The 16,907-nt window shown below is 38.1% G+C and overlaps 1 protein-coding gene across 4 annotated transcripts in view; it reads right to left on the bottom strand.

Annotated features, from left to right (window-relative positions):
* Positions 1-2,243: 2,243 nt before the first annotated feature.
* JPH1 (junctophilin 1) overlaps positions 2,244-16,907 on the bottom strand; it is a 92,421-nt gene continuing 77,757 nt past the window's right edge. The window contains exons 4-6 of one of the 4 annotated variants that reach the window (XM_062633168.1): positions 16,003-16,664; positions 4,836-4,931; positions 2,244-4,730 (exon numbers count right to left, since the gene is read on the bottom strand). In XM_062633168.1, the coding sequence (XP_062489152.1) occupies positions 4,851-4,931; positions 16,003-16,664 (743 nt within the window). In that variant the 3' untranslated portion in view covers positions 2,244-4,730; positions 4,836-4,850. The remainder of the gene's footprint in view (positions 4,731-4,835; positions 4,932-16,002; positions 16,665-16,907) is intronic. The other 3 variants (XM_062633167.1, XM_062633169.1, XM_062633170.1) reach the window with 3 other exon arrangements.

Genomic DNA, 16,907 nt, shown 5'->3' with positions numbered 1-16,907 from the left:
GGCACTCAAGATACTGCCAGTTTGCACCTAAAATCTCCTAGATAACCAATCCCAAGCAGTTTTGAAAAAGATTAGCTGAAACAAACACATATACTGACATGATGAAATTTAGATTATCAGGTTAAAACCCTCCATCTGCTCCCTGCCTTTTAGTTTTTTTTCCTTTTTAGCAAACAAAAGGAAGAAACATGAGAGATTTTAACAAATTCTGTTACCAGCTTAATTTTTCCTATTGTGTTTTTCTTTTTGCTGAGGGATTTGTTCAGCTATTACAGTGATGGCCACATTAACTGTTTAGACAGATGAAATTTTTACTTTCTCCTCCTAGGCTAAAAACCATTGATGTCACAGACAGTTTTGCTTAAAGATGTTGTGTATGTTAATTATATTTACCTCCTACAATGGTAGGAGGTGTAATGTCTCTTATTTTGCAGTTTCTGCGTCTAGTGGGAAAAAAATGAGATGGTTACTGTAGATGGCTCAGCTACTGCATGTTGGCATACACAGCTTCTTGCTCAGACTTAACCTAATTTCTATTTTTTCCTGTTTGTGTGAATATTAAACAAGAGAATGAAAAGACTACTTCATTTGAAAGACTTATTTAATTTCCCTTCTCTTCATTTGCTTTGTTTACTGAATTACATTTCCATAGAAGAGTGGTAGGTACAACTGTCTCCCCTAAGTGATTCAAATGAGCTATGAATAAAATCATTTAGATACCATTCACAACCATGTTTTATTAATAACAACTAAGAATGTTACTGTAGTGCAATAGGTAGTGAATTTCTGCAGGCTTTTATCATTGCACCCACATTTTTGTCAGACTCTTAGTATTGTGTAACTGTATTAACAGAGCTTTTGAAAGATGTGTCATTAAAAGTTATGTAAATAACTACTGTGAGACTTTCAATCAAATGCTCATAGGGCTGCTTACTCCTTTTAAAGTCAGCACTCAGTTGTATTAATGATTTTTTAAATATGTCTGTATTTGAAAGGCAAGTTGTAGTCATACGTCATGAAATTTCTGCTTTAAACCAAACCTCTCCTTTTGGAAAACAAATGCAAATGATTCCACACTCTTCGCATTCCTATTGTTTTTCAGATGGGAAGGCAAAGTAAGGACTATACATACTAAGTAAAGAAAAGACCAGCTCTACTAAAAAAGCAACGACGACAGATGATTTATTTCTTCAGCTATTTCTTCAGCCTTTGGCACCTCAACATCATTCATTTGCTGTTTTTCTGAAAGCTGTCATATTCCTCAGCTGATTATGAAAACTTTATTTTCTTCTATTTCTGGGCAAATCCTTTGCTTGTTGCTGTTAAGATTTATATATACCTATTATTGCATTCATAGAACTGAAGAATTATTTCATGTCAATTTTACTTTCATTATCGATCATATATAATGTGGATCACAAAATGTCAGAGGAGAGCCATCTTAGTGAACCTGGCCAAAATTTTCTAGTATTATAGCTATTTCTGTTTATTTTTCTTGAGAATGTATTTTTCTGTACTTGAAAAGCCAACAGTTTTCTTTAGAGAATGGGTTATTATGCAGAAAATATGCACTCTTAAAGTTAAGCTTCATGCGGGTAGAATTATTTTAGAGATTAAGACAGCAACGATTACTTCCTAAAAATATGTTAACATTAAATAGGAACTATTAAAGAAAACTTGCTCTCCTTTTAAACTGAACATTAGGGTCTCAATACAGTTGGCTGTAATCTGAACCGAAATAAAATTCTCAGCTGATTTACCAGCTCAAGAAATGCAGTGGCTTTAAGTTGTAATGGCAAATTTTCTCTGTGTAGAATACTGGTTCACAAACTTCATGTTTATTTTGAACCTATTAAGACCTTGAGAAGGAGGGAAATCTAAAAGCTCTTGATTCACTTACAGCTGTTAATGGACCACTCACTCACTGATTAAAACAAGATTGATTAAACCATCCCTGCAGTGGGAATATAATTTCAGATACTAAATTTATAAAGATATGGAAGTCCTGTATCAGAAGGTAAAAGAAGACACATAAGGAAACTTGATCTTCTTTTCTTTTTTTTTTTTTACTTTTGTTTCCTACAATCATTTTGTTGAAACCAGTAACACACAAAGATTTCAAAGGGGCCAGGACTTCACCCATTTTCCTGCTTCATTCCTTGTTTATTGAATTTGTTAGAAAAACTGTTTCCAGAGAGTGAACAAAGTAATTAATAAACAGGAAAGACTAGTCTGAAACTCCATTAATAACCAACTTACTTTTATTAGAGCAAATACAGTTGTGAAAACTGTACATTGTACATTTTGGGTCAAGAATTATAAATAGAGAAACTTAAAGAGTTCATTCTTTGACAGCAAGAAACTTAAAATAGACAAAAATCACATTATTAAGTACATTGGCAGGCTTCATTGTGCTGTCCAAAATGTAGTGTACAGTATAACAACCAATTATAAATAGCCTTTCATGTAAAATACAGCTGTGCACATTTTAGAAAAATACCAACAATTTGTTTGAGCTTTGTTTTAAAAAAGCTTATAAATCATACATATTTATAAATGGTACTAACATGCTTAATTAAATTTATAAACATTTTCATAAGCTTTGTTACCCATTATTTCCAGAGCATAAAGTATTTTAAATAAACATTTAATAGGAATTAAATATGTCAGTTACAAAATTACCTCTCCATGTAAGGAGACAGGGGGTGATTTCACTGTTGGATGGAACATTTTGTCCATTATGTCAAGGCTTATACAGTAACTTTTAAAATTTTGTTCTTAATTAAAAATGACTTTCCTAAATTTAAAACACAATTAAAACTTTTTTTTTTTTTAATAAATATACAAGTTTTATTTTCATTTGCTCTCTTTCTGCGTTCTTCTTTATCCACACTGGTCAAAACACAGGATTCTCAACATACTTCTGTAAAAAACACCACCGTGTTACTGTCCTGCTTGGAGCTGCTTCGCTGCACAGTATTCAGTCCATACCTACGTTACTTTAATATGCTGCACCCAAAGATAGCTAATGTACTTTGTAAGAATGTTGCCCATTAAACCATGCAAACATGTAGGAAGTTTACAAACAGGTTCAAAAACTATACTGTATGAAAGATTTTCTAATAGAGATAAAATAAACCATAATACAAGCCCTTTGCTTTTTGCAGCTTTAAATTAAAATATTTACTTGCCAAATGATCACACCACGTATTTTCAGTAAATAAGCATGCTTTTGATTAATACAGGGTACAATAATTACAGTATAATGGCACATAAAAAGAAACATGATCACATCATTTGAATAAAGGGCTGTGAAACTACTTAAGACAAACTTTCCAAATGAAAAATTTTGAGGCTTTTTTTAATGCTGAGGTAAAATTATACAAGGACTTTAAAGACTTCAAAGGCATCAAATTGATACACAGTCACCTAACATTCCTAAATGCTCTACCTGAATGTATTCAACACAAATGTAGTATTTTAAAATTATGGCAATTTATTATGAGCATTAGCTAGCTTAACTGTCATTGGCATGAATGTGTACTCAGACAAGACTTCAGTTTAACCGCTGGCAAAATACCTCAGTGTTGAAACATAATAATTCAAATCAGCAGTTACCACAGCACCAGAATTTAAAAAAAAAAAAAAAAAGAAGAAGAAGAAAAGGAAGAAAAAAAAAAAAGGAAAAAAAAAAGAGAAAAAAAAGAGAAAAAATAGTCAACATGCAAACTCCGTATCTCGTCCTTATTCTGATATTCCACCTCCTGTTTAGAGTGTGCTGATATCAACTTAAGATTCTTGTTTTATTATGAAAAATTTAGCTTGCTATTCGCATAAGCAACTGATCACGTTTAGGAAGGTATCAACATCTTTATATTTTGCAGTCATGGTGTATTAGTTACTAAATCATAAAGGAAAACTGCTCTTCAGGTTTAGGAAAATAAATTTAAGAATTTTATCTTCAGATTAGGAAAAGCATTCATTTTCTGCTTCTGCTGCTAGGCAGAACTGGTAGCTTTCTCCAGGTCGTACTAGACAGTATGTTATGGCTATACATCAAATTTCATAAACAACAAATGAATAGAATCATGCACAGGCAAAAGAAATTCAATCTCCCAGAACACTGCAGGAGATGTTAAAAGCAGCAGGTAATGGAATAAGACTGGTGACTGATGATGCTAACTATTTCTTCTAATGAGATAGGAGTGAACGCTGGAATCACTTCCACAGCAACAGAATCCTCTGACCACATTCCTCTGGCAGTCGTTTTCCCATCTCCCCACTAAAAACATCAGACGGTAAAATAGTAAGGCAGCTGTTAGCTTCCATCAACAAAAAGTGCAGCTCCGTACATTTCCAGTTTAGTCACACTCTGCTGGAACAGATGGAGAAGCCAATGCACTTCACTGGTGGGGCTGCTTCAGCAGATTATTTTGTTTGTTTTCCAACATGGCTGCTTGCTTCAGCTTTCAGAAGACCCCAAAGCCATGAGCCATCAGCAGAGAAACTGAGCTGGGCCCCTGGCTGAATATTCCAAGTTTCATCTCTCTTGCGTCCCATCCCAATTCCAAGCCTCCTTCCCTGTGTCTGAGTATGACAGGTGCCATTTAAAAGGCTGATGACACAACTGCAGAGAACTGTGGGCTAACACCACTAGTTGTCATGACTTCACTGAAGGGTCAAAACAGTTATATTATTAAATAACTATGTTGAATCACATTCAGGCACAGCTAAAATTAAAGTAGGGAACATTAAAGATACGCAAAAAATTTAATCTTTATCATTTTAGGTGGGGTGGATATGGTGATTTTATATGAAAACAAGACCATTCTTACCTTTCCAAATTCCAATCAAGTTAGAAAATGGACAAAAAGAATGGCTAAACCAATATTCAACAGCATTACCAGGGCTATCATGACAGAGTTGGGGCCCTGAAAATGAAATAAAGATATTAGAATTAATGAAAAGTTTCACATGGTGCGCAGCAATGAACATGACCTGACTTCATCATTTCCACTGGCTTTGTGCCTGCACTAAAGGATTATCTAAATAGTAAAGATACAGACTCTGCCCTAAATCACAGCCATTACCGTTGGTATTGAGATGAGCTAAGTACCATATCTGTGAAAATTACCTGTATAAATACAGGTATTTATGAGTATAATATTACACTGTTCTTAATTACAGTGAGATTAAGCCATCTGACAAATATGACTATATAAACAAATGAAAACAAACCCATCCACACAGGAACAGTATCAGCTTAAAATAAAAACAAAGAACTTGAACTATTTTAGGAAAGCTGGAGTGCTGTTCTTCATCCTTAATATAGCTTCCTTCCCGAATTCCAACCGATTTCAAAACAGACATGACAATTGAAAAGAATACCCTTTTCTTGATAACCAAAGGGGAAAAAAAGTTATTTACCACATTGCGCCAACATAACTATGTTCCATTACAGTTAAAAAACTGTTTTTACACTGCAAAATTAAACTTACTTTGATTTACTCTGACACCTTACAGACCTATGTACTGAAGAAATGGGAAGTCAAAATACTTCCTAGCTAGAGCTAAAATTGCTTAGAAAAACTGTGAAGCCAGAGAACAAACTTTTAAACTTTTTTCAGCAATTATGGGTAAATTTTTTTTAAGCATGGATGCAACTTGAAATAATGTCCTGAACAGATGGAGATTCTTAATTCTTCTGTTTTCCTCTTAACATATTTGGTTTACTACAAAATATTTTCACAAAGATTTGTAGCCACTTGTATTTTAAGGTTGCACATTTACTGTAACAGAAAAACTCAGACACTACTTTCCTAAATCACTAAAAGCTGAACAAAAAATCTCTGCAAAACCAATCTTCTGAGCTACATAAGTCTCACTGGCTTGTGTAAGAAGGTACATATTTCATTAGAAATGACACCTTTTTCATTTTCCACATGAGGGGCACCTTGTAGAAGTTCATTATGCTTCACAGTAACAGTAACATTAGCTATAGAATTTCTGGAATGCTAAGGTTTAAGGACTTACTATTACTTCTTTGGTGCAGCAGTGTAACTGGGAAGCTACTGAATAGTGCTTCTGTCATTATTGTATCACATCCTCTCATCCTGAACAGAGTCATTAAACATCTTCTACCAGAAAACACCTTTACACAGTCGTTAAAAAGGTAGGCAAGATGTGGATTGCTAAATTCTTCAGTAAATCACAAAATATGTGTGAAGGACATGGAGCTGTTGGAACAAGTCCATAGGAGGGCCATGAAGATAATAAAGGGGCTGGAGCACCTCCATTACAAAGACAGGTGGAGAAAATTTGGGCTGTTCAGCCTGAAGAAGAAAAGCCTACCAGTATCTGAAGGGGGCCTACAAGGATGCTGGGGAGGGACTCTTCATCAGGGATGGTAGCGGCAGGACAAGGGGTAATGGGTTTAAACTAAAACAGGGGAAGTTTGGGTTAGATATAAGGAAGAAGTTATTTGCTGTGAGGGTGCTGAGGTACTGGAACAGGTTGCCCAAAGAAGTGGCAAATGCTCCTGGCAGTGTTCAAGGCCAGGCTGGACAGAGCCTTGGGCAACATAATCTAGTGTGAGGTGTCTCCACCCATGGCAGGGGGGTTGAAACTAGATGATCTTAAGGTCCTTTCCAACTTTAACCGTTCTATAATTCTAAGATTCTACATTATGTCAAGTACTCCTTAAATCCCTGGGGATTCTAAACCCAACCAGCACCTCTATTCATAATGGCACTAAAGTGCCCTTTGCACCCAATCTGAGGTATCTGTTCACATGTTGAGGAATTAGGTGTTCAAGTTCCAATAATTGAGATTATCAGGATGCTAGTTAAATGTTGCCATAGGGGGATGGTATTGGCAGCAAGATTTGCATTTTGCTTAATGGCAGAATGTCTAAAATATGCACTAGGAAAATGAACACTAGGTTTAAAGTCACCTTAGTCAAAGGGATTTTGAATAACAAGTTAGTTATTAAAATCAGTGGTAAGTTTTACCCACTGGGTCACAGAACAGAAGTGGAAACATGTTTCTTCCTTCTTCCTGGAAGTGAGCCACTATGTGCCAGAGAATATGAGTGACAGAGAACAGGCATAAAAGGAAATTGTGACTCCAGATATGGTTACATTTCTTACTACTGCACTGTAAGCAGCCTTGCAGTAACAGTGTGTAATTCAAGGTTAATTTCTTCTTTCTCTTTCTAGCATGGTCACAGTTGTGCTAGCTTGGTTACTTCTATGCTTTTCTACTGTGAAGCAAATCCAAGTTCCCATCAGGATTCCCATCAAATGCATTTGGCAATTGTGAGACTTATGTATGAAAGCCATATTGGAAGATTTTGGACAATAAAACATGTTTTACTTGAAACAGATACTTTAATAATCTTGCAGTTTTGCTGTCTTGGAATGTCAGTGTCAACAGTCTTAGAGTGAAGCTTCCATTCAATGATGACTTCTTTTCCAAAAAATTCCTAGAATCTCATGCCAAACCACAGTACACATATGCTAATGTTACATATCTCTCTACAGGAAGTGCGATTACATATTAATTTCCACTATCATTTGGATTCAGCATATTTCTCTCTGGTGCTGAGACACTGGCACAGGTTGCTCAGATGTTTTGAATTCCCCATCCCTGGCAGCGTTCAAGGCCAGGCAGGACACGGCTTTGAGCAACCTCCTCTAGTGGAAGGTGTCCGGGCCCATGGCAGGGACACTGGAACTAGATGATCCTTAAATGCCCCTTCCAACCCAAACTGTTCTATGATTCTACAATTTGGACAGGGGCACCAGTGTTATCAAAATCAGGTCAATAGTTCCTTTATAGTTCAGGATCCCACCTAAAGATTTTACAGTTGTATTTTACAGTTGTACCACACCAAGAATTGCAAGGAACTGTGAAGGACATCATTGCCTAACACCATTACAATTCATCAGGATTTGGCTGTCTAATTCTTTGCATATTTGAAAATAATATCCATGGAAATCAAGTTGATTTACTGCTATTGAAGGTAAATTTGGACCTCTGGGGACTTCACAGGAACCTGAAATATACCCTGAAACAGCATCCTGACAGCTTCAAGACAGCTTTTGGCTGCATGGCAAGTCAGGACTGCAGCTCAAAAAGCAAGCTGGTATCACTGGTGCTCCATCTTAGAGAATCAAGCTTCATGAAAGGGGAAAGGACTTCTTTATGATGCATGTGTCAGTCAGGATATGTATAACAATCTCATCACAACAGCATTAGATAAATCAGGCTAAAAACCCTGGGGACTATGGTCTGAATCAAGAAATCTCATCTACAAAGACAGAAGAAATTGACACCTTAAGAACTGAGCTGCTGCTGATCAAATGAAAACGTTTTATCTGTTTATGATAACGAGTCTATGCTGTATACAAAGAAGCAAATCTCATCTCTTTTGGCCTGCTATCAGCATTTTGCTTCCTTTTCTGATAACCACAACTTTCAGCCCAAAGCAGAATTTCTAATACACTAAAAAATGATCAAACAGTATTTGTGTGGCATGCAGTTACGCAGTGAACTACTACCTGTATGTAGACACCTATGAAATGAGCATTTAATGCTCTAAGACAAATACCACAAATAAGACTTTAGTGTCCTGCAAGAGCTTAAAATAGCAAAAGCCAAAATTAGTCTGAACAGTCCAAGAGTGACTAGAACAGGTGCACTAAAGAGGCTGTAGTAGAAAAACTCCAGTCCTGCTTAAAAACTGCCCTTTCAGCTTCTAGTAAGTCACACACTACTGTAGTTAAAAATATAACTATATTCTTAGTTTTCATTTGGGAAGGGAAGAAAGTTATTTTCCTAAAATGTAGTGCCAGGAAGTATTAAGACTAGTCTTGTAATCCCATTGCATTAGGAATGTCCATTAAATATAGCATAAAGTTCTTGCTCAGAGGTTTGGTTTTTTTTTTAGGAACAGACAAATACTGATCTATTTTTCTAACATCATAGTAGTTATATCACTTACTGGATGTTAAATGAACAAAGAGATGAGGGTAAAGCACACCAGGTAATACTCAGCAAAAAGTAATGATTTTAAATAGAGGTAAAAACCATGATAAATATTCTGTGTGGCTTAAAGATCTCAACAAACAAAATGATAAAAATTACAGTATAGTAGAACACTTGTGCCTGGGCTTGGACCTGACCTAGGGCAACACATGGACACATATGAGGCAAATAAAATGTGTATTCACAAATATATACTACAATGGTATTTTCTGCAATTCAATCCTACCTTTTACCCAAATCCAAGACAATCTAAAATTAGCATATATTCAAGGTGGGATTGCAGCACACAAGCTGATACTGGGGCTAGAGGCTGCTAATGAGCAATTTTAAACAGTACTAGTTCATACTCAAGTGTGTCTGTGCAACTTCACACTGTGGTAGGTAAAAGAAAATTTGACGAAACTTAATTATCAGTAGAAAAAGGATGATTTACCTCTCATTTATTGAAGTAAATTGCCTGCAAACAGACAGCTGCTTTGCAGCGGCTGATGAATGGTGACTTTGGCATCATGCTTTAAGCATGTTTTTACCTTGATAAAACTATGACTTTTATAAGCTCTGAAATGATTTTAAACTTTGGTATTTGAATATTAGAAAAATGTTCAAAAAGAAAAACACATTTGTAGGCGTGGAATAAAAAGTATGTGCTGATATTTTTAGAGTACAATGCCGGAAATGAGGTATCTAGAGAATCAGTACTGTTCCTATAACTAACTTACTGCACAGATGATACTCAACGACACTCTTCAGGATGTAACAGATTCACAGAAAATATGAAACATGAACTGATTACAAAAAACAGCTGCTGCAGACTTTTCTGTAATTAAAGTTGTTTAAAGTTCTTAATCCAGATGTTTGTTTCATTCAGATGTGAGCAATGGTTCTGATTTCGATACATAGAAGGAAGAACTAAAATCTTACATTTTGTATCTATGTTCCTAATGCACTATCACTGGAAAACTTGGAAATTCACTTGTGTTAATGAAGACTTTAGGCCCACTGTAGGAGAGGATCTGGTTCGAGACCATTTTAAGAACCTGAATGTGCACAAGTCCATGGGACCTGATGAAATCCATTCGCAGGTCCTGAAGGAGCTGGCAAATGAAGTTGCTAAGCCACTGTCCATCATGTTTGAAAAATCATGGCTGTCGGGTGAAGTTCCCGACAACTGGAAAAAGGGAAATATAACCCCCATTTTCAAGAAGGGGAAAAAGGACGACCCAGGGAATTACAGGCCAGCAGAGTCGCCTGGAAGGCATGCTAAGGCACATGAAAAACAACAAGGTGCTTGGTGACAGCCAGCATGGCTTCACTAAGGGGAAATCCTGCCTGCCCAATTTGGTGGCCTTCTATGGGGGGGCTACCAAAGTGATGAACAGGGGCAGAGCAGTTGACGTCATCTACCTGGGCTTGTGCAAAGTGTTGAACACTGTCTCACACGACATCGCTGTTTCTAAATTGGAGAGACATCAATTTGATAGGTGGACCACTTGGTGGATAAAGAACTGTCTGGATGGCCGCACGCAAAGAGTTGTGGTCAATGGCTCAATGTCCAGTTGAAGATGAGTAACGAGTGGTGACCCTCAGGGATTGGTGTGGGGACCGGTCTTGTTCAACATCTCTGTTGCTGACATGGACAGTGGGATTGAGTGCGCCCTCAGCAAGTTTGACACCATTGACAGTGGGACTGAGTGCGCCCTCAGCCGATGACACGAAGCTGTGTGGTTTGGTTGACAGGCTGGAGGGAAGGAATGCCACCCAGAGGGACCCTGACATGCTTGTGAGGGGGGCTGATGCCAACCTTACAAAGTTTAACCATGCCAAGTGCAAGGTCCTATACTTCATCACAACTACTGATTGGGTGGAGAAGAGATTCAGAGCAGCCCTGTGGAGAAGGACTTGAGGGTGTTGCTCGATGAGAAAATGAACATGAGCCAGCAGTGTGCGCTCGTAGCCCAGAAAGGCAACCATATCCTGGGCTGCATGAAAAGGAGTGCGACCAGCAGGTCGAAGGAGGTGATCCTGCCCCTCTACTCTGCTCTTGTTAGACTGCGTGCAGTTGGTGTCCTCAACATAAAAAGGACATGGAACTGTTGGAACAAGTCCAGAGAAGGGCCACAAGGATGATCAGGGAACTGGAGCACCTCCCATATGAAGACAGGCTGAGAAAGTTGGGGCTGTTCAGCCTGGAGAAGAGAAGGCTGCATGGGGACTTCATAGCAGCCTTCCAGTATCTGAAGGGGGTTTATAAGGATGCTGGGGAGGGACTCTTCATTAGGAACTGTAGTGATAAGACAAGGGGTAATGGGTTCAAACTTACACAGGGGAAGTTTAGATTGGATATAAGGAGGAAGTTCTTTGCTGTGCTGGTGGTGAGGCCCTGGAATGGGTTGCCCAAGGAAGTTGTGAATGCTCCACCCCTGGCAATGTTCAAGGCCAGGCTGGACAGAGCCTTGGGTGACATGGTTTAGTGTGAGGTCCCTGCCCATGGTAGTGGGGTTGGAACTTGATGATCTTAAGGTCCTTTTCAGCCCTAACTATTCTATGATTCTAAAAAGTGCAGCACAATTTTATACAGCACTTTCAGATAGCCTAATGAAAGTGTTCAATTAATGTTATAGATTCATCTTGCATTCCAAACCCATGTTTTCTCATTCTCTTTTAATGAGAGTGAGAGTTCTGTTCCCTTTATATTCCATAACAAATATAATTTTAGACTTTTATGGGGGATCTAAGACAGATATAGTTTCAAACCCAGCAAAATCATTTGTCAGGATGACTATAAAACTATTGTAGATACTGACTAAAACAAAATAATTCCCAAGTGCAGCCCTAGAATTCTCTCAACATTCAGAAATGTCTGGAATAAAGAGAAGAACGCTAATCTGGGTTCTCCTCAGTAACTGTGCACCCTAAATTAGCTACTGTGTAACTCCACCACACTGCTGAGCTCAGTCAGGAGCACTGCAGAATAGGTACTGCTTGTCTGATGCTGAGAGGTGATACTAAATATTAAAAAGAAAAGTCTCCAGACAATGCTAACAGCTATTCTGTATTAAGTCTCTCCCTCAGTCTACTGGCCAGTAGGCTACTCCCTTCTCCTTCAATTTTACATTTTACATTTTTCAGCATTTTAAAGAAATAAGCATGTAGGAAATTTATTCTATAAAGGCAAATTTATCGATATGGAAGACTTATGGAAGGCATCTTTGAAAAAACCACATACATCTACATATATCTTAAAATGCCATTATATCAAAAATGAGTTCTTAAACTCTAATTTCCTTCCTTCCTGAAATGCTGATAATAAGAATAATGCAATTAGGGTGCTCCAAATGAAGGAGAGGTACAGTTCCCAGATGACCTGTAATGCCAGTAAACAATAACTAATATACACTATCTCATCACTTTTCCACCTTTCCTGATAACAGGCTATAAGCTCACAGTCCTTAACCTGATTATTCAGGTCAATAAATTGCTGTTTAGGTGTCCCATTTTGTTTCTTAAGGTGAAGACTCCCTCAGTTCCAAACCATTATTTAGTTTGGATGGAATGTAGTAAAAATAGGGATTATTTCTAGTCACTTATTTTCACCTGAGCTGAATAAAAATTCCAATTCAGGCTAAAATTCTGTGCATGCTCACTCAACATTTACAAACCTGACAGCTTTGTGTCACCCTACATAGGAGTTGTTATCTGTGAGATTTGAAAGGTTAAAGGGCTGATATCAGCTGTAATACAGATTTGCAGATTACAAAACGACTGTGAACATCTTCTCTGATCCACACAAAACAGAATATAAGCTTCCTGATGAATGAGAAGATACCATCTTGGCAAAATGCTCGTTACTGAACTACTCAGTGACTGCTCTAAAACCTCAGCATTGGAAAACTGATGTTACATTTAATTAATATCATTAAAAGCAACTTAAAACAAGACTTTTATCCAAATCTGTCAAGGTGTTGGATCTTTTTATACAATTGCCTGATAGCCTTGGAAATTATTTTACAAGGTGTACTACAGAAAATAATTTAATGTGTCAGATTTTTCTGCCTTGAATTTTTCATTGCAAGATATGTTTTAATCATTCTTGCAGCTCCTTGTGGTTTAGGTTGGTTTTTTTTCATTTTAAATCCTTGATTTACAGACACTGTATTTTATTCCAAAAGTGGCTGCACCAGTGCCAAAACCAGATAAAACAGACTCCCATATACTCTTGCATAATCTTTCCTGTTGATAAATCTAAGGATTATATTAACATCTCTGAGCAACAGCAGCATACTGGAAGCTCATGCTCAGTTGCCTCTCTTGCAACCTTTCCCAGTTCTGATCCTGCAAGGCCAAGCTCTATTAACTGTCTTTCAATATACAATCTTACATTTTGCTGTGCTGTACGTGGATAATTATAATTGCATCTTTCTTAGCAGGTGATTTGGATCAGATTATATTGGTGTTCCACTGCCTTCATTACTTATCAGTTTCCTGATCTCTGTGTCTTCTGTAAACTTTCTGGGTAATGCTTCTATGTCCTCTTCTGTGTCATTAATAACAATATTAATAAAATAGAGTAGCAGAATTAATCCAAGAATGACCCCACCAGAATAATACCACATTTCTGATGCTTTTCTAATTACTTCTTGAGAATCATCAGCCAGTTTTTGAAAATTATTTTAATGTGACATTTAGCCTTTGCATTTCTCTGGCTTCCTTGTCAGAATAAGTTACTGTGGAAAAACACATCAAGTGACCTTCTTGATTGAGGATATGATTCCTCTGTCACACCTGAAGATGTCAAGCTTGCTTGACATGATCTTTTACAATGCATGTTGGCTGGAAATTCTTATACATCTTTATTTCTAAATTCTTTATTAATGAAGTCTGGTGTCAATTATTCAGCTGTTTTGACTGAGACCAGTGATTAGCTATCTGGATCTCATTAAATGTGCCATTCTGTTTATCCCATCAATAATGACACACTGTTTTTTGATACTTAAGTACCAAAAGAAATTCAAAGAAACAATGCTTATAAAAAAGAAACATTATTACAATTATCTAGACCTCCTCATGCTCTAAAGGTGAAGTTTAGGGTCTACAACTACCATTTCTCTGGGTTTCTCTTGTCCCAGATGTAATTTTATCATCATCAGAGATTCTGAATTTGATAATCTGGCTTTTCCTTCTAACATGGAATAGAAATGCTATTAGTCATCTCTCCTTTTCTGTATAACTATTGATAGTTCTGTTATTTCTAAATAATGAGATTCAGATTCACACTAACTTTAATAAATAGTTTAAAATCTCCTCCATTTCCTGATGAAAAAGAAAGGAATACTTTTCACTTCACTGTAAAACACAAGCATTGTTATAAGTATGCATTTTTAAACAGTTTATATTTTGATGGAAATTGCCTGGGTTTAGAGACTACAATCAACACAGGAAAGAAAATGAAAATGGGAGATTGTATGGGCTGGATCAGCATCCTGTCTCCAATAGTAGTCAAAAGTAGACCTCTGGAGAAGAGCAAGAGTGCAGCTCCCAGTACTACCCAATTATCCATTGAAGTACAACAAACATTGTTCTGAGAGATGGGGCCTACACTGGCTGGAAACCAGTAATGAGTGGTGTCCCTCAGGGATCGGTATTGGGACTGGTCTTGTTTAACATCTTCATCGCTGACATGGACAGTGGGATTGAGTGCGCCCTCGGCAAGTTTGCCGATGACACCAAGCTGTGTGGTTTGGTTGATACCCTGGAGGGAAGGGATGCCATCCAGAGGGACCTTGACATGCTTGTGAGGGGGGCTGATGCCAACCTTACAAAGTTTAACCATGGCAAGTGCAAGGTCCTACAGCTGGGTCACAGCAATCCCAGGCACAGCTACAGGTTGGGCAGAGAAGAGATTCAGAGCAGCCCTGTGGAGAAGGACTTGGGGGTGCTGGTTGATGAGAAAATGAACATGAGCCGGCAGTGTGTGCTTGCAGCCCAGAAAGCCAACCGTATCCTGGGCTGCATGAAAAGAAGCGTGACCAGCAGGTCGAAGGAGGTGATCCTGCCCCTCTACTCTGCTCTTGAGACCTCACCTGGAGTATTGTGTGCAGTTCTGGTGTCCTCAACATAAAAAGGACATGGAACTGTTGGAACAAGTCCAGAGAAGGGCCATGAGGATGATCAGGGGACTGGAGCACCTCCTGTATGAAGACAGGCTGAGGAAGTTGGGGCTGTTCAGCCTAGAGAAGAGAAGGCTGCGTGGAGACCTCATAGCAGCCTTCCAGTATCTGAAGGGGGCCTATACAAGGATGCTGGGGAGGGACTCTTCAAATTAGGGATTGTAGTGATAGGACAAGGGGTAATGGGTTCAAACTTACACAGGGGAAGTTTAGACTGGATATAAGGAGGAAATTCTTTCCTGTTAGGGTGGTGAGGCACTGGAATGGGTTGCCCAGGGAGGTTGTGAATGCTCCATCCCTGGCAGTGTTCAAGACCAGGTCGGACGAGGCCTTGGGTGAGATGGTTTAGTGTGAGGTGTCCCTGCCCATGGCAGGGGGGTTGGAACTAGATGATCTTAAGGTTCTTTCCAACCCTAACTATTCTATGATTCTATAAATATGTGTGTGTAAATATGTATGTACAAATACATTTCTTCATGCATAAAACCTGCACATACATATACATACAAACACATACTAATACATTTTTGTATTTTTGGATGCAATAGGGATTTATGTTTCAAAAGTCTACTAGCATCTGGCTGTAAACTATCCCTTCCCAGTTTTCGAAGAAGGTAATATAAAGGACTGGAGCAGTTGTTCCTCACTCTGGCCTGGTGCAGTGTGTTCTACCTAGCAAACTGTATCCAAATGAAGATTGGACAGAAGTGAGCTTTGCCTGTATGCAGTCTGCAAAGCTCAGCACTAGAAAGTGCAGTGAAAGTGAAAGGTTTTTTGCAGTACTTACCGAGCTGTTTTCTACTTCTTTTTTCACTGTTGTATGTGACTCATTATTAGATGGGTTCTTTGGCGTGGCAAATTCTGGTTTCTTAATTTTAGTGTCAGGTTTGTTTTCTTTGGCTTCTGGTTTACCCCCAGACCTAGCAGGACTTGGCTTCTGTGAGGGTGGTATCCGTGCAAGTGATGACGGTGATGGGTTGACATATTCATCTTCTTCCCTGAGCTCCTGTGGAAGCGCTGTTGGATTCATTTTTACATAATAGCCATGGTAGTAGTCATGCAGCTCCCCATTCTCTGTGCTGATGGGATTGTGATGGGCTGAAAACTTTGACTGGTGTTTCACAGCTACTTCTTCCTTCACTGGTGCTTTTGAATATAAAGGCTTGTTAATTGTGGGTGTTATATTCTCAGTGGCTAAAAGCTTTTTTTCTTGATTGAGTCTTGCCCCAGAAGCAGAGCTTTGCTTTTTTAGTTGTTTTGAAGGTGAAGGCTCAGAAGGAAGAGAAGGACTATGCCTTGGACTTGCTTCTGGGGTTCGAGGGGGTGTAGTACCTTTTCGATAGAAGTGAGGTGACTCTTTTGGGGAAGGTGGTTTTTCTTGAACTTTTTCTTCAGATTTTTCTTTCACCTCCATTCCTTCTTGAAATTTTTGTTTGATATAATCCGGGCCTGAAAAATAGTGTAATAGGAACATTATGATTAAAACAAAATTAAGACTTCAGAGTAAAACTATTGCAGTGGGATGTCAGACTGGACCGCCTCACTAAAATGCTGGTGGGGCAGTTGGTACCAAAAATTCACGGACATCCATTAGTGATTTTGTCTAAATAGCTCAGTAACTGAGGTTACTGTACTTTTTGGTAATTGTTGGGACTATGTAATAATGTGGTTCAGTGACTTTATGTTTTCAGC

This window comes from Pezoporus occidentalis, unplaced genomic scaffold (assembly GCF_034315485.1).
Source record: "Pezoporus occidentalis ecotype Australia unplaced genomic scaffold, CSIRO_AGI_Poc_V1 ctg4, whole genome shotgun sequence".
Lineage (NCBI taxonomy): Eukaryota > Metazoa > Chordata > Aves > Psittaciformes > Psittacidae > Pezoporus > Pezoporus occidentalis.
This window is presented reverse-complemented; position numbering and strand designations above follow the sequence as displayed.